General features: G+C 40.6%; 1 protein-coding gene and 2 long non-coding RNA genes across 3 annotated transcripts in view; 1 reads left to right on the top strand and 2 right to left on the bottom strand.

Moving 5' to 3' along the window:
• LOC129783850 (uncharacterized) overlaps window positions 1–10,525 on the bottom strand; it is a 65,389-nt gene extending 54,864 nt beyond the window's left edge. Inside the window, exon 1 of the long non-coding RNA XR_008745887.1 lies at window positions 10,466–10,525. This is a non-coding gene — a long non-coding RNA (uncharacterized LOC129783850). The remainder of the gene's footprint in view (window positions 1–10,465) is intronic.
• The window catches only part of SYNPO2 (synaptopodin 2), a 95,914-nt gene that overhangs the window by 46,439 nt on the left and 27,308 nt on the right, over window positions 1–22,167 (top strand). Inside the window, exons 2-3 of the mRNA XM_005243128.3 lie at window positions 16,684–16,835; window positions 21,146–21,939. Coding sequence (XP_005243185.2) covers window positions 16,684–16,835; window positions 21,146–21,939 — 946 coding nt within the window. The remainder of the gene's footprint in view (window positions 1–16,683; window positions 16,836–21,145; window positions 21,940–22,167) is intronic.
• The window catches only part of LOC129783849 (uncharacterized), an 85,101-nt gene continuing 82,381 nt past the window's right edge, over window positions 19,448–22,167 (bottom strand). Inside the window, exons 3-4 of the long non-coding RNA XR_008745886.1 lie at window positions 21,094–21,177; window positions 19,448–19,531 (exon numbers count right to left, since the gene is read on the bottom strand). This is a non-coding gene — a long non-coding RNA (uncharacterized LOC129783849). The remainder of the gene's footprint in view (window positions 19,532–21,093; window positions 21,178–22,167) is intronic.

The raw sequence follows: 22,167 nt of genomic DNA, 5'->3' as shown, positions 1-22,167 counted from the left end.
AATTAACAAATACAAGTAAGTACTTTTCTTAAAATCTCCATGAGGAGACAGGTATATAATTCTAGCCTACCTTGAGAGAGGATCTTTCAGCTTTCTGTTCCAGGGCAAGTGTCATACTCTACTTGCAAGATACTGATTTTTTTACTGTGATTGGCCCCACACTGGAGTTCTGATATATACCCTTACACAGGATTTTACATGCTGAAAGGCAGCTCATGAATACTAACCTCCATGTCAATTTTATGACAAATGCACAAATTGACAAATAGGTTCAAGTATTATCTACACAGGAAAGGACTGAGGAAGTGGCAAAGCATATCTTGGCAATAGACCTACTTATTCCTATTTATTTTATAATTATCTTCAGGTAAAGCCATTTCAGACTAAGCCACTAAAAATGAAGGAAGAATTTTACATGACAGTTTGCATTAATTCAGTTACAACCATTTCAACCTTGATCAAATTAAACTAAGATAAATTCTGAACATACTCTAAGCCTAAAAAACCCCTGACACTCAGATAAGGAAACCTTCAGATCAGATTAAGGGTTTTAATTGTTTCATTAAAAGCACAGATCTAAATAACTTGCTCAGTGTTGTTATCAAGCAAGTGGCAAAGCCCGCAGAAGGCATACTTTTGTCTCCTAGTTCTCTGATGCCTTCAGAAACACCTCCTGAGGGTCTCCAGCCACCGTTTCCCCCCTCATTAGGGCCACCAGCACAAGCAGAGAAATGTTGTCTCCTCTGTTGGGAAAGCAAATCAGAAGCAGACCACTGACCTGCCTTGGTAGGCATGGATATCCTTGGTGTACGCCCACCCTCTGAGCAGTCATTGCTGCTTTCCTGGCCAGCTTTATTTGAGCCACCAGGGAGAGGTGAGGCTGCTGAACATCCAAATTCCTGTACGACTCACAAAGAAAGGCACTGTCCTGGACAGCAGCCAGGTGACACTGGAAGGCCTCTAAGGGAACCTATGTACTGGCATTCACAAAACATTCACCCAGTTTAGCAGAGCTTTCTTTTCTAAGCAAGAAGATGGGTTGGCCAGATACTGCCCTCAGTTTTTAAAGGTTGTTTCAAAACATCATGGCCTAAGCATGAGGGGATGCTAAGTAAGTTAGAAGACTGAATTTCCATACTTTGTTTAAATAGAAATTATTACTAAATCCATTAGGCAACATAAATTTGTCCATAAACTGTCGGAGATATAAGGAATCAGGCAAGTAGAGAAATGTCAGGAAATAGCGAAATTTGGGTGAAACAGTGAAAGAGGCAATTCTGAAATTAAGTCAGTAGAGAACTTTCCAGGGAAGCAGAGAAACTTGAATCTAGCTGACTTATTTTGAGAAGTGAAAGAAATAGAAATGGCTTAAGAGAAAATAACATGGTGGAACTTAATGTGAGATTCTAGTAAATAACTACCAGCTTTCACAGAGGACCATTTTTTTTCTAGTCTGACTGAGTTTTATTTAGTGGAACAGTCCAGCTAAAGATGACTGCAAGCAATGGGAGCTGGAACTCAGTCCTTGTATTGAGCTCTCAGCTGAGTTTGGGCCGCTGTTTGATTCATACTTCTCCAATGACTTGGAGCTTTGCACTCCCCTTTGAAGATCTGGCCACTTTATTTGTGCATAATACAATAACTGTTTAATGTATATTATCTAGATGCTGCCTTTAACAGATGCTGGTGTCATTTGGTTTCTTTGAAGAGTCCGATTCATTCGTGCTAATGCAGTCCCCAAAGCCCCCTGCTCTGTAATTTGAGATCCAGCCCAACTATACTGAGCATTGTACACAGAAAGCTCTCATAATAAACACAGTGCCACTGCTTTCTCTGTTGGAAGAGAGGCAAAGCTTCTGGTTACCTCTTCATGATCCTTCTGGTGTTGACTGAACTGCTGCCTCAGCAGTGAGGCAAGTAGCAAGAAATACATCACTGGGCACACATTTCAGTATAGCCTTGACATCATTGATAGTGATAGCTACAGCCCTCACTGAAACAGAAACCTGTAAGAAGGCATTTGTTTCTTCATGCTGCCTTTGCTATTCCTTTTGGGAGGTTGATCATATGCTGTGCTTGTGTATTTGCAAACTCCGGACATAATGTTAAGGGATCGCCATAAACAACACCATTTCATGGAACTGACTGAGGACACTGAATAACAATTTCATTTTAACTGTCACTGGAGTAGTTTAGTTCTAAAGAAATAAATATTTCTTCTTGTATCTGTAACGAGAACCTTACTCCCCCTCCTTTCCCTCTCTGCCTGTTCCCCATCCCCCCACTTCAAGAGAGTTTGGGCAGATGACCAATGGAGTGAAAATGAGACGGGGAGCCACACAGGGCAGAGTAATTGAAACAGGATATGAAGCTAGGAATGAGTGGGTTGGACAGAGTGCACACTAGTGGCCGAGTGGCTCATTTGCCTGCTAGTAGGATGGATTTATTGCTAATTAAGAAGCCATTTGCCCCCCATCCGTTCCACCAACACCGCCCCCCCCCCCCCCCCCCCAAACATTGCTTAGTCTGAAAGGCAGATTACAGGCCAAACCATCAAATTATACAAACATGCATTGGATTAAACTGAGGAAAGCACAAAGATCTCCAAACTCACTATTCCCCCACCAAGACATAAAGATTTTCAGATCTCAACACTGTTCTTATAGCACTGGGTAACTTTCCAGCTGGTAACAGTCTTTTCTCTTATTCAAATAGACCGTCTTCCCTTCCTTGCTACCTGTGACCCACAGCAATGAAGATGCCAGAAGTGGTGTGAAGCTCCCAGTGATGTTCCTGGGATCACACACTCTCTACTATTGCACAGCTCTGTGCCAAACAGCAGCCAAAAGTTGTCCTGGCAGAAAACTGAATTATCAGACTCAGCCTAATGGCTCTGCATGCTCTCTAATCAGCCATAGTTGGGACTTGCACATTTGCCTCAAACCTCATTCATGAACAACTCCTGAGAAGTCAGTAAATCCCAGATTATGTAGCTTCTTTTACAGACTTGAGGTCCAGGAAAACCAGCCACAGCTGAAACTTCGGACAAACCTCAGGACAGCTCTGAGCTTCACAACAAGCCCAGAGCAGTCCAGGCAAAGCAAGGAACCACCTATTAAAATTAGGAACCATTTAACAATGGCTGAATGCAAGCTCTCTCAGTGAGAGCTCTGCTCTCCTGTCCCATCCCTTTGACCAGAATTACAGCAGTGAATCAGAAGCAATGACTAGCACTGAAACCCTCTAACCGCCCTCAGGTTAGAAGAACTCAAACCAAATGAGGCTGTACCTCAGCAATAATCTTGCCTTAACTGAAGATGGTACGTTGGCCTCCCAGCATGACTGCAGAATCTCTGCTAGTGCCAGCTAAAGTAGCCTCGGCTCTGGAGCCTATAACCCCAACTCCAGTCAGGACAAACAGCAGCATGGACAAACAAGCCAGAGCAAGAGAAAATTTTATCCCCATTTCACAGCTTGAAATTAAAAATTAGCCTAAAAAGCGCAACCTGGATGCACATGCTCATCCTCCCATTCTCATCATTTTCAACATTGCAATACAGCAAATAATAAGCGTGCTTACTAACGCCGCTTTAATCCCTAGGGTTCTGTCAGCACAACCCACTACAAGAATGGTGCTTATATGCCACCTGACACCCTTACTCATCGCAGCAAAAATGCTCAAGTCTGGGCTTTTCCTCCAATCCCTGTCTGAATCTGGAACCTCAGTTCCACACTGCCACCCATAACAAAACAGTGTCCACATCAGCACATTCCATGCATCGTGATGCTGCAAAAGCAGTATGAGCTTTCGTTCTAAGTTACATCCAGAAGTTTGGAAAATAGTCTCAGCAGGCCTCTGGATAGATATGTTGATTTCTTTAAGGCAGAACATGCTGCTCTGTGCCAGAGGCCTGGAAAAATCAAGTGTGTCAGTGTTTCAAAAGGATAAACATAAGTAATTACATGCTCTGATATCACCTCTGACTGTATTAATGGAAGAGTCATTATGGTGACTCAGAGAATCAGGAATATACAATTAATGATTATGGAAGATTGCATATTTGAGGTCTCTCCCAACAAGATTAACTTTGTCAGGGAAACTTGTAATCACATTGATGTGAAGGATTTGCCATGGTACGACAGATTTTGTCTAAGAAATTTAAACCAGCTCATTCCTAGATCACTTGTATGTATTCAGTTTGTTCTGGATAACAATTAAAGCCATATGATTGCAGTTTAGAGCTGAAGACAGTCTCCCAACTTCAGCACCCCACTCTCTCTTTCTGCCTCCTCTTTTTCCCCCATCCATTTTCCCTATCTAAGGGCCTGCAAACTCCTCTTCCTAGACGATCGTGGTTGCTGACATGGTCCAGGTATACCTCTTCAGCACCTTCCTCATACAGTTATCCCACTTTCTGGTTCCACAGCTAGCCCACACATTTTTATTTTACAGCACTATACCTCATACCATGTATCTCACAGTTAAAGCAGCAGCATATGTCCACTTTTCCCCTCTTCCCTCCTGTTTATGGGGAGGAACAGCAACAGAATCCAGTCTTTTTTGTTTTGTTTAAGAAATTGCATTGCAGATCTGGAAGTGCTGAAGTTTTTAGTTATTCTCACATATCTTTGCTATTTTCTACAGCAATCACACGTCTAGGCTAGAAATGCTTTTCTCTCTGTAACAGTGTGCATATACCTTATTATCTGAGCTCCACCAGAAGAGAAGTACTTTCAGATGGCAGTTTTTGCTTTTTACCTTTCACGTACCTGTCCTTTGATTGCAATTTAGGTATAAGAGATGTGCCACTTTCTACAGTAAACACCTAGTGTATGGTCTTAGGACCATGCTAATTGTGCAAGTATATAGCAGTTCCATTGCTTTACCAGTGACAAGAGTTCAGCCCAAGATTAAGTAGCAGATATGCTTTACCACAAGGACTGTCTATTGTAGTACTGCCAATGTTGCTTTGAATTGTTCAGTAGCAGATACACTTTTATTCTCTGTTTATTCTCCCTCAACCATATCATCACAGAAATTCTTTTCTCCTGGCCTTAAGCTATGCTGCAATTAAGACTTTTGATGCTACCCATCATTTGATGCTTAATTAAGATATATTATTTTCTCAATCCAAAGAAGCACTGACAATTCAATTATCTCTCTGCGCAGGGGGCAGTGGGAAGAAGGAAAAGAGAACGTAACTACAGTGTTCTGTATGGAAAGATCAAAGCTGGTCACGATTTAAAAATAAGCCAGGAAGCATATAGGGAGTCACTATTCGAGCAGGGCAAGAAAAGGGGAATGCAAACAACAGACAACACACAACCACATAATTGAAAGGCCATCATTCCTGTCCTTGTCACACATTCACCTATTCACCAGCAGCACTAGTAAAAATGAAAATCAGCACAACAGTTTAGTTTTGATACATCTACTAAAGTATGCAGTAGTACACCCCAAAAAAGGGTAATCCATAGCCCAGCTGTACACTACATGTGTTGTACAAAATGAATAACAGACTGTCCCCAAGCTCACTATTGGGAAATCTTCTGTGTCGCCAGCACACCAGATCAGTATTTCAGAGGTCATTATCTCATCCCTTCTTCAGCTGCTAACTTTGGATTTCTGCCACAGAAAGGCAACCGCTAGCAAGATGATACACTAGTACATTAGGTAAAGCTTTTTGGAATTTGAGCAGGCTTTTCTTTTCACCGAGATCAGTCTGCTCTCTGGTTCCAAATGGCACAAGTGCTCCGTCAATATATAAATGGTCAAACATGTTCTTTAACCCTCCCACAACAGCTGTAGGAGTTGTACCAAACTACATTTGCTGAATATACTATGAACAGACCTGAACCTTTATGTGAGTTCTCATGTAGGAATGAGGAGACAACAGTTACTAAACTGAACTAGTATGCTCAAGAAGCACGATTTCATAGGTACAGTGCAACAGGAGGACTGACCAGACACAGAGTTAAACAGTAAGTAAACCACTGACTAGATGGTACCATCACCTCTCTGCAAGAATGTCCCATGAACTTTTACATGAGTAAACCATGCCTGAAGTTTTGCTTTAGCTGTGAGTTGGGAAGTAAAGCCAGAACCTTTCAGGCAACTGGATCAATGGGTTTTAAAGTTAAAAAGTTCTTTCACTTTATGTAGCTTAGCATCATGTATCACATATTTTGCCAGAAACTGCCATAATATTGTACCACTGTTCAACATTTCTAATGACAAACTTGGTGATAATCAATGGCAGCACTCCCATGAACTCTTGAAAGTAACATCCTACTTCACTTTCTGGAAAGACTTTTCAGATTTAATCCAACAGTTCAAGAATTGTATCAGACACTAAAGAACATTAAGTAACAAAAATATGTCTGAATATATTAACTCTTATCTCCTTTGATCTCCCTAATGTTATATTTTCTCATTTATAAACCCATTTAGAAGTATAATTGGCTTTACAGACAGACATGAAAGCCATCTCTGCAACAGTGGATCTGTCTAGGAGCCTTCCCTGAAGATCAGAAGCAAAGAGCATCCTGAACTGCCAAATTCCCAATATTATTATCCTGCTAATGAGAAGAATTTGGTGACAGGAAATATTTCTGCGTTTACCTTACAAGTCAAAGATGATTCAAAAATCGCTCTCAGGAAAAGCATTCAGATGGCTTAGAAGCATTTTGTTTAACCCATTTAATTAACAGACATTTGCACAGTCTCTCTAATCTTACAGTGCAAGTTCTACATACACTCCCCACAAAGGGGACAAAGTGATTGTAAAGGTTAAAGAAAGAAAACTGTATTTTACTATACTTATATTAACTATATTTATGCTAGCTAAAGTCACAGCTTTAGCATCTAACATGCTCTGGGGCCAAGGCTGCCTGTTGCATGCCCATACATTCAGAGAAGCTAGGCAAGGGCTGGACCTCACACTCTTGATGTATTTGCCCTGTCTGAAGGTTTTACCTTGTAGTTTTTTACTGTGACTGAGTCTGAAGGAAACTAGCTTGTCTGGTGGAGAGATTCAGTACAGAGAGCATGGGAACTGTTACCAGCTTGATGCAACTTCATCTCCAGACAGCACAGATGTAAACAGAGCCACATCACGTAGCAGACTCACACTCAAGTATAGGCACAGCTAATGAAAACAGACTAGATTTTGGAGCTTTTAGATTTATCAAGCTCTCAAGAGGCCCTTGATAAAAGTAAAATACCTATAGTCATCAGGGACTTTGAGAGTCTGTATACAGAATGCTACACAGGTAAGTCATCCTACTGAAACTCCAATCTATGACTTCATCTTATCACAATAGTACATAACCAGCTTGCTTAAAATTTAATCCTTCAGCTTGAGCGGTGGCCTGTCAAAAGTGCCGGGCCTTCAGATTAGACATGAACGTGCTGTTTCCAATGAATTTATGTGGACACAAAGCTCAAACTGGAGTTCTAAGCAAGAACATTTCCTAATTGCATGGTTTTGAAAACCTCTCAAGGAACTCCTAAACTATGATACCATCACTCAGTTAAATCTGCAAGTAGCTCCAGTCCCCTTTCTTAGGATCTGACGACTCTTTCCTGTCTGCTCATCTTTATCTTTCTATCTGCTGACAACTACTTTCTCTTCATATACATATTCAAGGAGGAAACAAAGAACAAAAATGTCATTTTGTTTTCCTCACATATGGGCACAAGGTCTGATAACCAACTGCAGCTTGATCTGTTTTGTTACCCTGACACATGCACCAGGAAAATGAAATACTTTCTGACCTTACACTTTCCCAGCTATCTGAAGCATGTCATGATCTCCAAAATCCATGCATCAACAATGACCTTCACAAACGTACTATTAAAGACATGAATTTTAGACAAATTTAGTTGAAGTGTTTGAAACATTGCTCAAAGCATGTTGATGAGCTGGCAAGGTCACAGGTGTGAAGACTTTTGCATTCTTGCTCAAGACAGCATTGTTATTCTCAAGTTAAAATAGGAGTTGCATGTTAACCATGTAATAGAAAGCTCTCTGTTGTAGAGACAGATTTAATGCATAATAAACTGCTATATGGGTACTAATTCCATGTGCTTGAAAACCCAGAGTGAGCTCAAGAGCTGAATGGCATGTTTGTATAGACATTAATAACACACAAGTTCATGCTAACTTCAACAAGCCTAGATTTATCAACTAGTAAAATGAGTGGTCTGACTTTCTTAGTTTCAGTAGGTTTTGAGGCAGGGGGTGCCTTTTCTCAGATTCCCTCACTATTTTAAGCATGCAGCATACAAGTTGCAGTCATAACTTAGCTTCCAAACCACAATACAGGTCACAGCATCTTAAGAATTATTCCAGCATAGGCCTTGATTCCCTGTACGAAACAGGATCTACAGGCTGATTGACAGGCTGTATCTTTGTTTCCTGCAGTATTGATTTAAAGCTGGAAACTGGCAGTTTGTTTTCAGATAGAGCTGACAAAACATGGATATTTAAAACTATAAATATAGTTTTAAACAGTGGCAAGTTTAGAGACAGAAAGCAAAGACTGGATCCCTATGGACTGGAAAGTCACAAAAAAGCTTGTGTTACTGACTGTATTTTTTATTAGACGGCTACATAGCCAGAGGACAGAGAATTTATCTGAATTTTAGGATGGGTATTAATATCTATACGATGTTCATGCAAAGGAGAAATAGATCACCTTTTTCTTAGGACTTGTGTTTATACATGACATATTATAACTTGTGATGGCAAAGCAAGCATTAAGATGGAAATATATTTAGATGTTCTTATTGTAAACTTGAGTTTATAAAAAAAAAAGCAGCAACACAAGTCCGTCACTATGTCACTTCTATCGATTATGTGACTACAGAACACCTCACACATGTCCCACCAGCTCCCTGGGAAGGTTCAGAACTTTGCCAGTGGAAGGGGCTGTTGCCCTGGGCTGAGGAGCACTGGCAAATACTAGTTTGCACTAAGTTGTGAGCTGAGACTCAGAGTCTGACATAGCAAGATCAGTGTTTACTGGCCTGAAGTCTCTGAGCTATTTAAAGGATCTACAGAGATCCCTAAAAAACCCAAACACATTATGAGGTAGGCTTAACTTACTGTACAGATGTTTATATCTAGACCCCCAAAAGCTTACTAGCTGAAGGTTACTGTTTTGTCTAAAGGTCTCCTGCATGCATAAACATTGTAAAACAGGGCCCTAAAGCCCCAGTTTATAAACTGGGCCTGAATTCAGTACATTTGTAACTTAATTTTTAATTCTCCAATTTCATACAACTACAACCACTAATACACTAATGATTGTGCCACTACTTCTGCTTCCTGCTCATAATAAAGCATTGTGCATTGGTAATTTTATTAGAGGGACAGGTAACTTAAATACATTTAACTACATTAATTAGCCACTGCCTTTGCTGTAGATTTTATAATAGAAGACATGAAGTGCTTTTTTTGTTTGGCTATTTTAAATACTGTCTACAGGAAATACTCTTTAATCTTTGATCCTGAACTTCATGATTAACACCTAGCTAACCAATCAAGAAAAGTCACTTCTGGAAAGTATGAGCTAATGCCTTATAAAATTAAACTAAGTATTGATTACATTAACTTATTTGTGCTGGCTTTAAATTTGTTTAAAGAAATGTTAGCTACCTAAATTTATCACAAAACTAGCAGTCAGGCCTTTAACTGTGTCCATACTACGTTGTACAACTATGGCAAAGCCGAGTTCCACATACACTTAGAAATACACAACTTGCCACCTCGTCAGCAAGTAGACTAGAACTTTGTTTATTTGCTTGGATTTTGGATCACTTCACCACTGCCCCTGCCATTTGAATCACCACCTCTTACTGCCAAGAAAGGGTCATATTCAAGTCAGTTGACTTCATTGTTAGTTCTGGTATATAGTCCATTTAATTTGGATTGTTAACTTGTTTTTACCTACTAAGATCAAGCTAAGATAGCTGACTGTTTCCAAAAAGTTTTAGATTCAGAAACATCAGATCTGTATTCACGGTGTCAAACATTTGTAAGTTGTTGCTTTCAGGGAAAATATTACTTAATAAAAATAAGCGCATCAAACACTTGTTGCTTTAATACTAGTACAAACAAAGAGAGAAGAGGCAGTGCCTCCATGCACCTAGCCCCACTCCCCCTTTCCTGCATACTCATACCTATTATCCCTGCTCCTTTCCCTGTTTTCTCTCTCTGAAAATGCAATAGAACAGTTATATCTAAGAAACCAGGCATCCTATTCTACACCCAGACCTGTATTTTTTCCAACGGTAAAACAATCAGTATTTCTGGAGAACTAAACCCCACCTTGTAACAGTCATTTCATTCACAACATACTTCTGTATCCAGAAACAGTTCCCAACACAAATAGGTAAAACCGATACTTGTGCTTACACGTGTGAAACTGACACCAAGTGAGAAGTTTTAACTGTGCTTACCAAGTACTTGCATATTCCTGCCTTAAACAAGTGGAAGGACCACATGCTGAACAACCCGGGGAAAGAAAAGAAAAATCAGCCTTTAGAAACTCCCTCATACTCAAAACCCAATAATGGTTACTCAGTTACCTGCCAGACAATCCCTGAAGAGAGATACTAAAATATTAATGTTATATGCAGAAAGTGATGTAAAGTGGCAGGTAGATAGAACCTGCTTACAGAATATAAGTATTATTACACAGTTTCTGTATAATGGGAAGGCCCAGACTGATTTATTTGGTTTTTTTTAAAAAACAGAAAACGTCACCACTTTTGTGTGGAAAAATTTAAGACAGCTCAACACCAGGCACATTTAAACAAAGCCACTCTATTAGTTAATGATGAGACTGCAGTGACTATACAGAATAAGGTTTGTAATCCCAAGATTAATGTTAATAATTATTTTATTTTAAAAGGACTATTTAATAGTTATTTCTTGAACACAGCTCTGCTTTACTGATGATGACAAGACATCTAAGGGCACCGTTTGCTGCTGTAGTAAAAAATACTGCTTTAAAAGATGGCTAGTTGTTGAGTCAGAAAAGGTAACCTTAAATTGGAAGTCATTGTTTAACAGGGGCATAACAGTAGTTAAAGGACATATCCTCCTTGCTGAGCACCCTTCACCCTTTGTTACTGATATTTAACCATCAGCCTAAAAGAAAACACAAAGTCGCTGCTGGTAAAGTTTGCAGCTGATGTAACTAAATTAGTAAACAATAACTAAGATGGACAACTGATCTACAGAATGTTTGCCTGGTAAGCCATGCCATTTTGGGCAACATGTTTCATCATAACAAAACACCAGTCCAGCCATCAAAGACTCAAGACTAACAGTGAGGACTTACATGTGTAAATAAGGTTCACTGAAACCAGCTTCAAGCCTTGAGGGCCATACAAAATGCTTCAGGAACCCGATAGCACATTCAGCTGAATAGGCTCTTCCTGAGGAAACCCCTCAATGAAAGAAACTACTCTGTATAAGCAAGGGACCTTAAACAGCAGGGAAGTGTATTTCCACTACATCCAGTGGCAATATTTTCTATTATGTTGTCTTTAAGCTGCTGGCAAACTGAAAAAGGATCATTAAATAGTTCTAAGAATAACTCATGGTTTGGGAAGCCTGCTTTGAATTGAGAATATTGCTGTGCAAATATATGTTTATTTTTAAGCCACAAAAGTCTTACTTTAATAGATAAAGGTTGGATAAATGGATTGTGCTTATGCTCAGCCAGCTCATGGTCTCAGATTGATTGCTCACCCAGGCTGAGCAATCATTGAGCCCGATTGCTCAGCCAGGCCACATCTGACACATGCCACTTAGATGACCCTCCCAGATACAGATGCATACTTCTAGCAGCACACCAGAATAAGATTAAGACATACATCATCCTTCCCAAAAAGTCACTGGTAAAAGCAAGACTATGGAATATCCTAACAATGCCTTAGTTGTGCAATTGGAGAACCAGGACTGCAGAGTATCCACAAGTCTATCTGCCTCACTTTGAGCTACAACTTGTTGATGTTGTTATCAGGTTCAACATATCTCACTCTCTGATCTGCTTATTATAGGGCTCAGGCACACAACCAAGATCATCAGCTGGTAAGCTGAGCCCCAGTTGCTGTCTGTGCATACACTTGCAGCCACAACAAGTAACAGGTGCACCTACATTAGCTTTTTAGCTTTGTCAGGATCACATTTTTTGAAGCAAGTTTCTCTATTATCCTGATTTACCCTGTGTTGCTTCACAGCACAGAACAGTTTTGGGTTGTACAAAATGAACCACTTTCAGATTAAATCAAAGCAGCAGACCTAATACTTGCTGCCTGGCAAGGAGTCCCCAGAAGACAGAATGAGGCTAGAGCAAAAGTAAAAACACTAGAACATGCCTAGCACAACAGCTGGGCACCCCACATTAGCTTTCTTTATGAAACCCCACCTTTGCACCACACCAGCACAGCCACTGTGTATCCCTGTTTATTCACCTTTCACTGGTTAAGAAACTGGCTGAAACTGCCACACACTGCAGACACCGATGACTACTCCAGCCCCAGCACCACCTCACAGCTACCACCAACCCACCACAAGTTACTATCCCACACTCTCCCCTCCACATACCTGTGCCTCTGAGATGCAACCAGTCACAAGTGCAGCATCCAAACCTTACTCACTCACAGTTTCCACCTCAAGTCTTTATAGGCCCTCCTGAAGAGCCTCTGGACAGCCCCCAGTCCCTTGTTGCAGCTGCTGTTTGTGATTAGGTTCCAGGTGAGGGGCTGAGGAGCCCTCCACCAGCCCCCATGGCCTGCTGTCCCAGGGCGCAGGGCTGCTGCTGCTTGTGCGGGCTTGTCTGGCACTGCTCACAGCTGGGTCCTGGCTCCTCCGTGGTGCTCAGGTAACAGCGAGCATCTGGGCTAAGTTCTCCACAAAGGAAGTTTCCCCTAAAATTAGTATCTCAGTGGGTAGGAGGAATTGCTCTGCACTTGATGTCTTAAGCAGTGAGGGACGCTCCTGAGAGTGGGAAATTCTGAGTACAGGGGTAATCAGAGAACATAAACTACGTATTTCAGGTAAATTGTCCAAGTGACCCAGCACTGTTCTTCACACCCTTTAGTAACAGCCACATAAACACCTGAAATTAGAGAATATTATAACAAATGGCTCAGAATAACCTGAAATCTTTATGTAGAACTATTTATATCCAACACTTTAACACTGCTAAAAAATCAGAAATCTAAAACTCTTTATGGGCAGAGTATCCACAGCATTGACTAAGGTCAGTACTGCTGCAATGCCAGTATACCTTGTACAATGATTTCCCTAACACTTTTGGAATTCAGAGTAAATATTCGCATTGCCATTTCACTGGAAATATTGTGACTGGAAGAAAACTGACGTATCCTAACAACTGCATGATACATAACTTGAATAATAAAAAAGAAGAATCCTGACTGAAGGGGAGCAGAAAAGCAACACAGGCAGGACCAAGGGAAAGTGGGCTAAAGCTCTCCAACAATGCCCAGGAGCAGCTCATGTCTTGAAAGGTTCAGCTCTCACAGTATGGGCTCAGCTTTGCTGTGTTATACCGGTACTGCAAGCATTGAAAAACTAAGAGAATCTTTGCAAACATATTTTTCTAGTACTGAGATCCCATTCGAAATTTTATGGGAAAACCTACTTTTCCTTCCTAAAGAAAACACCAGCCCAAAGTAGATAGGAGAAACAAACAACAGAGGAAGCCCAGGCTGCACTACAAGACAAGAGCAATCACTAGTTTTGGAAGAATCTCTTCTGTTTTGCAACCAAAAATGCCTTGCTTTAAGTTCCCAAGAACTGGATAAAGGTTTCTCACTGCCCCCTGTGTGATGAAGCTGTACTTCTGCTAACAGAGGCAGCTTTTGTTTCCCAGTGGGCTCATCAAAGCCTTTCTGCCAAAACTTCCTCTGAGAGAAAACTGTCCACTAAACACTTACTTTACCAGGGAGATCCTGCTTTCCACAAATCTTGGATTTTTTGTTGTTCTGGGTTTTTTTTCTTTTTTCCAGAAACCTGAAAATTTATGGTTTACATAAGTAAATTATTTTGTTTATTTTTGTGGGTTTCCATTGAAGACCAATAATCAAACCCAGACACAATTACAGCTTGTCTGGCAAGGCAGTCTACGTATTGCTGAGTAACATGGTGACATCTTGAGGCTAAAATAACACAAACGAAGATGGTATATTTCTACCCTAGAAGCAACCTGCTATAAGTTATTGTACAACCTGCCCTTGCTCACTTTTTGTTAGTGCTCTCTCCTCCCTTTTATTCTCCCAACAGAAACACAAAAAAAACCCTGATAATACTGAGGTGATATATAGACATTACTCAAATTTGGGATGCACAGGTGCCTCTGGGGTAGGCTGGGAAAAAGGCTGACATATAGTCAGGAGAACTGTTAATATGTACAGCATGTGCAGTGTGATCCTGCAATGGTAAAATCATGTTAAAGGTTTGATTTATGTAGATAAACCTGGAAATATAATAATGACAGGAAATTTGGTCTAATGTGCACATGAACTGAAATGCTACCAGAGAATGAGGCATAGCAACTTACAGTAATATCTTTCCTGTGTGACCAGTCAAAAAAGGGGCTGAAGTTTTGTGTGACAGTCCAAATATCTCACAATTGTGATCTTCCAACAATCACAAGGCAGCAAAATGGACAGAGGTGCCCTTTCAAGAACTTTAAAATGAAATTCAGTGCCGTTGTCTGCTTCCGTTGTACGCTACCAAGGAGTCAGTTTAAAAAACTATGGAGTTTGTTGAGTTGTGTAGCAATTCATGTAGACCTATTAGCATGGTATATTTGTACTTTTGCTTTTTGACATAAATCACTGAAGCTATGAAATGGGTAACGGTTTCTCTCCTGAGACAGCTGTAATGATAATCTGTGACAGAACGGACCCCAAATAATCTTACTAACATCTAATGAAGAAACAGAAACAAGTTTTCTTCTCACAGTCTAGGCATCACATAACGCTATTTCAGAGTTCACATGTTGCTGTAATTGCTGTTTCCATGGTTTTTGAAAACGTGCCCCTCAAAATTCTTCCTAGCATTCACATTACATATTTACAATCAGGCCTTTACATTTTAATAGCTTTTAAAAAACAATAACAAAACCTCAACCCAAATCCTCACTCATATATGAAGCAAAACATTCTAAACACTGTCTAAACTGTCATTTCTTCCCAAAGCACAAGGATGTTTATGCTCTTGCCTAAGGGGATATAAACAGAGCGGCATACCACTCCATATTTGTAAATGTGAACTCTGCAAGGTAGAAACCGGCTTCTGTATGCACAAGGCTTCTGTTTTTTCCCTGCCTAAAATGCTATAATATGATATATGGGTATGTGTAAATTGAAACAACAAAGATGTATGGTGCTGCCACAGAAAAATATGCAATCTCACTCTTTATTCCACATATCAACCTGACTCCAAGAAGCTTTCCAAAATTGCCTCCAGAAATGCATCTCAGGTACCAGCCCCATGGCCTAATAGTATATTTGGGATAATTCCATGCGTCTGTGGGAAAGTTGCACCCGCAAATCTGGTGTCTATCAGAAGTAACCTTCCTAGAGCCAGTGGGGACTGACTGCTGTTCTGAGTGTGGTAGAGCTAGACTACTTCAAAAATATTCAAGAAAATGCTATGAGAATTAATAAGGATAACATATTGACCCACCAACTGAGCGTTGTATAAGGCCAAAATACTCAAGCCAACAGGTACAAGTTTAAGAGCAAAGAACCCAAGGACAGACCTTTTATGTATATGTGTCATTTTAAAATAGACTCCTGCAAACATCCTGGTTAATATAACATACTGTTTGCCAAATATGTACTTTAAAAATAGCAGTCAACTGTATGACATACCTTGAGTGGTGTTAAAGCTGTCTAGGTTTTGTTGTAGAAAGACTGTGATAAGTTATAACATGCTGCCAGTGGAAATAGAACTGAAACAGCAAGAAACCAAGCTGCGTAAGGTTCTTGAACGAGTACTTGAGAGGGAAGGTTAAACCATAATGAGCATGTCTTAACTTTCATAAATCAGAGCACTTATTTAGATGGATTATCTGAACATGGATTTAGGATCTCCAGTGATTCAGATGTTTATAGTTTGACAACTAAAACTACAGTTGGGCATCCAAGGAATAGTGTCCAGTATACCAGAAGTCTGCATACCTACAGCTCTAACCGTGTGTGGATACTGACATTCTGCCCAGAGAAGCCTGAAGTTACACACTTTTCTTTTAAAATCCTGGCACAGGTTTCACCTCTAGTAGTCTTTTATTTTGGGAGAAACTAATGAGATTTTGTGCATTTCTGCTAAACTCTGATCAACTGATTTTTGCCCCAAACTTCTGTCTCCCTATTTATAAAAAAATAAATCCAACCTATTTGACATGTAGCTCACAAGCTCAGTAAAGCAGAAGTTTTTGTATTTGTTATTACTGGCCAAAACAGCATTAACATGAACTGGGAGAAGTATTAATTTGTGTTACTAGAAATATGTTTATGATCAATATTACTGATTCTTTTTCTTTTGTACAGACAAAAGGAAGTTGAGGACATGGTCATAGTTTTCAAATGAACACTAATTGTGCCATTCGAAATTTGTTTTTGACTCATTGTAGGTTCGCAACAAGAGCAAAGCAGCTAAAGCTGGACTGTGTGAGGGAGATGAGGTGGTGTCTATCAATGGCAAGCCTTGTGGAGACTTAACCTATGCTGAAGTTATTGTTCTGATGGAAAGCCTGACTGACGTCCTGCAGATGCTTATCAAGAGGTACAGGAATGCTGAGAATGCTTTGATGTAATTTGGTTCAGTGAACCACATGGAAAATTCTGGTTTTGAATGCAGTCGTTTTGCAGACTTACACTGTGAGCTTCTGATAGTCCTCTTATTAGTCTGTAAGTCTGCCTGTCTGTATGGAAAAGGGAGGGAAGACGGAGTATTTGACCTGAAAGAATTATTGTATATAATCTGAACATCACAGTTCAGGCACAGAATTAAGAGTACAGTCTCCAATGTAACAAATTTATTTCTTATTAAGTATTCTTAATACTTACAAGGTGTCCACTACCATATCTGCATACTGCAGTCTTGAGTACAATTATTCTTTCCACCCCTTTGAAGTAGTGAAGTGTTGTTATTCCCCATAGATAGGGAAGTGAGGCTTACAAAAAGCACAGGCTGTGTAGATGGAGAAAGTGTGTTACACAGATATGCCTTGATGATGACATGGCAAATGGTCTTCTTGGGTGGCAAAATGTTTTAGCAGTCAGGAGGGGCAGAGGGTCTGGAAATCATGAATTCTATTTCTGTAGCTGTTATCACTTCACTAGATGAGGTGGGACAAGTCACTTAAGGCTCTCTGGCTCTCAGCTTCTCCATATATAAAATAGTGATAGTGAATTTCAGTTTTCTTTCAAAATGCTTCAAGCTTCTTAGAGAACCTTCACGTAAATTTGCAAGCAAGTGGCAATATTGCTCACCCGTACATCAGTCTATTCCAGTGGCTGTTCTGTAATTATCAGTGTAATATATGTGATCTTGAGTTGCAGTAAGCACATTCTCCCCAGACTTTGTGAATTCAGACAAGAGGAACTCTGAATTGCCATCAGTGTGGGTAAGAAGAGGAAGAAAAGACCTGAGACTTCCACACTCCTCGTAAGGAATTATGGCTCCCCCTGAGCTCCTGCAGTTCCCAGTGTCTGCTCTCCCACAGGCAGGAGCAGGAGGACAGGAGTCAGGATTCATCACAACAGCTAACAGAGCAGTGGCACTGGAAAGGCTGAAAAAGGACTTTGGTGCAAAAAAGGCAGTTGTCTCTGGTTACCAGGAAAAGACATGTGAAATTCCTCTGTGGTTTCTGCAACCTGCACAAAGGAACTTTCCTAGTGTCTAGCCTTTCAAAGTTACAATCTGCCTTCAAAACAAGATGCTCTCAAGGACTATTCTTTTCATTTATAGCAGACATTTTGCGTGGCCTGTCTGTGTATGTTGTCTTGGGCTGAGTTATGGATCACTGTGACGAGATCAGGGGAACAGTGATAACTGAGGATTACACTTACCTTCTCCATAGTGCATAGCCCTTGTTTCTGGTTCAGTGGTGTACCACTTGAATGTTCCTCATGTGATATCTGCATTCTTATGTTTTTAACTCATAACACAACTATTGGAACTGCACTTACAAAAATGGTATTTGTTGCTGACCAGCTGTCTTCTTTGCAGCCATAGAACTAGCTCCATATGCTTTGACTCCTGCCTGTTGCTGCTTTGTAACTGGTATTTCAGTTGGTCTGAAGGCCACCATACACTCCAGCTGAAAGTCACGGCACATCTTCTGTTCACTCCGTTGCCCCCAACTGGAACTGTATGGCGAACAGCAAGAATCAATCTGGTTTTCAACATCCTGAAAATCAGAACCAAACCAGAGTGCTCAGACTACGTAATTCAGTGTTTCATGGAATGAAACTGCATCTGTTAGAAATTTTAAGAAAATTGCAGTTGCACAACACTCTGAAAGTGACTAAAACTTTCTAAAGGATTTCACCATGAGAATCTTTGAATTTCTTCTCATCAGCCCTACTGTCATTATCTTCCAGGGTATAGAAGAATAAACTGAAACACTTCCTCTGCCACCTCCTCTCTGGGTAGTAGCCCTCTCAGCACTACCACCAGAAGGATCTTTCAGGAAGTGTCTTATCATCCTCAGAGCAACGAGTAGCAAACCCTTCCTTTCCTGAGTAGCCACTTGTTAGCAGCCATCTGAAAAAAATGCTGGAAATCATAGGGAAAGAATAGTGCCTAATGAAAATGGTGCTTCAATGGTGACTTTTACATCCCAGCACATTTCGCTGGCAGGGAAGAATATTTCTCCTTGGGAAGCTTCTGACTGTTCTTGAACTATTTGCATGAAGGATGAGATTTTCATAGGCACTCATTGTTGGCCTAACTCTGCTGTTACTAAGGTTACTGGGAGGAAAGTTAAGTTTTTTGAAGTAGTTTTTAAAATGCTACTTGGCCTTTGATGTCTGCACAAAGTTCTCCCAATGCCCTGTAAACCACAGTCAGTTACTGATCAGCAGTGCTCACAAAATCTTTGGTTTACAGGATCATAGGAAAGAGACACTCTGTAGGGTGGGCACTCTCCAGATGCCGTGTGGGGGAGCATCTTGCTGACCTTCCTGACAAATGCTGAACAGATGTATCCAGGAAACACCAAGAGTGAGGATAGAAACAGAAATGCTAGCCTGCCCTTTCACATCAGTGTTAGCAACCCTTGGGCTACCGCTGAGTCTAGAAAGAAAATTTCTAGGGGGAAGTAGGGAGTGTGCTCGGTGCATACCAAAATGAAATGCACCACGTAGGGAGTAAAACATGACTCTGAGACAAACCCTGGTGTGCTGACTCCATGAGTTTTGCTTCCTTCCTGGAATTACACCAGGGGTGTTGCTCCTGCAGTGAGCTGGAAAGACCTAAAACAAAAATAATAATGTGTCAAAATAGAATTCTTAAATGACAAAAAAGAGATCTGACCCAGTATTCTGCCTCTTGACACATGGATACACACTTATGTCTATATAGAGTAGAAGTATATCCATAAGTAGCGAGATCCTTTTAAGGTGGAAATTTTTCTGTCTCTCAGACACACACAATCACTCGGCTACCAATAAAGGCTAACATTTAGCTAGCCCAGCCCCCAGTCTCATATCTTACAAGGAAATGTTTACAGGTTTCTTGTAATTTATCTGTACTTACAAGCAGTACAATTGATCATCCGAATAGCATCATATGACAGAATCCAGCAGCACTCACAAGCAGCTCCCTAAATTAAAATCTGTCTGACCTTTATGTAGCTCCACACGTGGTTTAATGGATGTTACACGTTTTGTGCTATTTGAGGCAGACCCAGACTGCTACAAACAGTATGCTGCATGACTAGAAAAGCAAGTGACATTGAGGTTTCTTCAGTGTACTGAAAGATTTATTTCTTCTGTTGCTTCTTTCAGCCTTTCTTTTTAGGGGGTTCCAAAGTTTCAGAATACCTGGGACCTGCTTTTGATTTCAGAAATCTCTGTAATACTTGAAATTAATACTTTACTGAGGTTACCTACTGCTTCCCTCATTTGAAAAAGTGTTTTGCTACTTTCTAGTCAACAGAAAGCCTTAATAACAGCCTGCAGTCTTGCTGTACAGGAACGGTTTCTTCTTGAATTTCAGTACTGGCCCAGAGTACTGAAAGAAGAAGCTAAAGAGTACACTAGGAGCCCTAACACCAATAAAACAGCCTAACTGGGCCAGGGGGATGAGTAGTTTAAAAAAGGGAGCTACACTGAGGTATACAGTAGGCTTCAGGAAGTTGCCACTTAGAAGTACCTTTTTTTTAATGACTAGAAAATATTGTATGGGCTCTCTACCCTTTTACACTGGATCACACCTTCATATACTGGAATAGGGCCAGAATGTTTTAATTATTCCATGATATATATGAGGATGATGATCTTCACAGAAGTTCTTGGAATGTGTATTTTAAGTATTCATTTCCCTCCCTCTGATCCTCATCCAGGACTTATCTATACCCTAGAAAGTAAACTGTTTGGGACAGGAACTATATGTGAGGATGGTGCCTAAAACAGTTGCAGTAGTACCCACAGAGCCAAAAATTAACCACTCTTCTGGGGTCATGCAAAGTTAATTTTCTCATGCACATGTGAAATATGAAGAAGCATTGTCCCAGAAGTCTCAGCAGCATTTGTCTGGAATCACTATAACAGAAACGTGTCTGCAAAAGCATACTGATGCTAGGAATGACGTAATTCAACATTGCAGGAGATGGTAGTAGGATCACAGCTCTATCACAGTAATTTCCCTCTTAGTGAACTGTTAATTTGAAGATTGCTGAAGGAAAAAAGGATGCTTCAATTTAAGACCTCTACATTCTGGGAAAAGTGTTCTACTTAAATGTACCTGCTAGCAGGTACCACAATTAATACAGGGAAAAAATACTACACAGAATTGCTTTTGTAACTGTACTTACAATTGCTGTGCTTACAGCGTCTTAATTTGTTGAATTGTTTATGTATATGCAGATCGTCCAGTGGAATAAATGAAACCTTGAGTGCTGAAAGAGAAAATGGAAAGCACGATGACATAAAAAATGAGGAATATAGGGAGAGTACTACACTGCAAATTAACACAGAGAAAGAAATACCCCATGGAGATTTATGCATCACAGAGATCTACAGTGAGACTCACCAGGGAGCAGGAGAAAGCAACATACACTTTTCTGAAATGAAACAAGAGACCACAGAAAGCCACAGAATTACTTCTAAAGTGATAGGCACCTCCAAGGTGCTCATGACAGATGAGGCTGCTCTCAGGGGGAAGACAGAAGAAATAAGGCCAGGTACTATGGTTGAGCTGCAGTTGTCCCTCTCAAATGATGCACACAAGGACACCAATGCTCCTGCTGTGACTCTCTTAGGGGCAGAAAAATGCACCCCTTCAGGAAGAGGACCCAGCGTACAACAAGACGGGACTAGCCCTGTAATTGCAATTCCCCTGGGCATGAAAGAGGGCAACATCCAGTGGTCAAGCAAAGTAGTCCAGTTTTCCAGTGGCAAAGAGGTCAAGAGGATCCAAGATGCAGCTCCATCTCTCCCCAGGGTGGAGGTGATCCTAGACTGTTCAGACAGGGAGAAGGAAGCACACAGGTCTCTAGCTGAAAGGGGGTGTGTTGATTCTCAAGTGGAAGGAGGGCAGTCAGAAGCACCTCCTTCTCTCCTCTCCTTTGCAATCTCATCAGAAGGCACAGAGCAGGGAGAAGACGACCAGCACTCCGAAAGGGATCACAGACCTCTCAAGCACAGGGCGAGGCACGCAAGTATGTCCCATCTAATCATGTGCACTGCCTGAGGGTATCTTTTTAAACTTTAATTTCAGAACTTAGAATGCATTAGTAAAAAAATGTTTTCTGCAGTTTTCTAACTTTCCCTCTCTCTTACTCTTTTCAATGATGTTTCTTTCTTCTTTATATATATTTTCAGGGTAATACAATGCTCCTGGTAATGAGCCAAAAGTATACCAATGCCTTAACTGTGCTGTATAACTT

The sequence above is a fragment of the Falco peregrinus genome, chromosome 2, assembly GCF_023634155.1.
Source record: "Falco peregrinus isolate bFalPer1 chromosome 2, bFalPer1.pri, whole genome shotgun sequence".
Classification (NCBI taxonomy): Eukaryota; Metazoa; Chordata; class Aves; order Falconiformes; family Falconidae; genus Falco; species Falco peregrinus.
The sequence above is the reverse complement of the archived record's forward strand: the minus strand, read 5'-3'. Positions and strand labels throughout refer to the sequence as shown.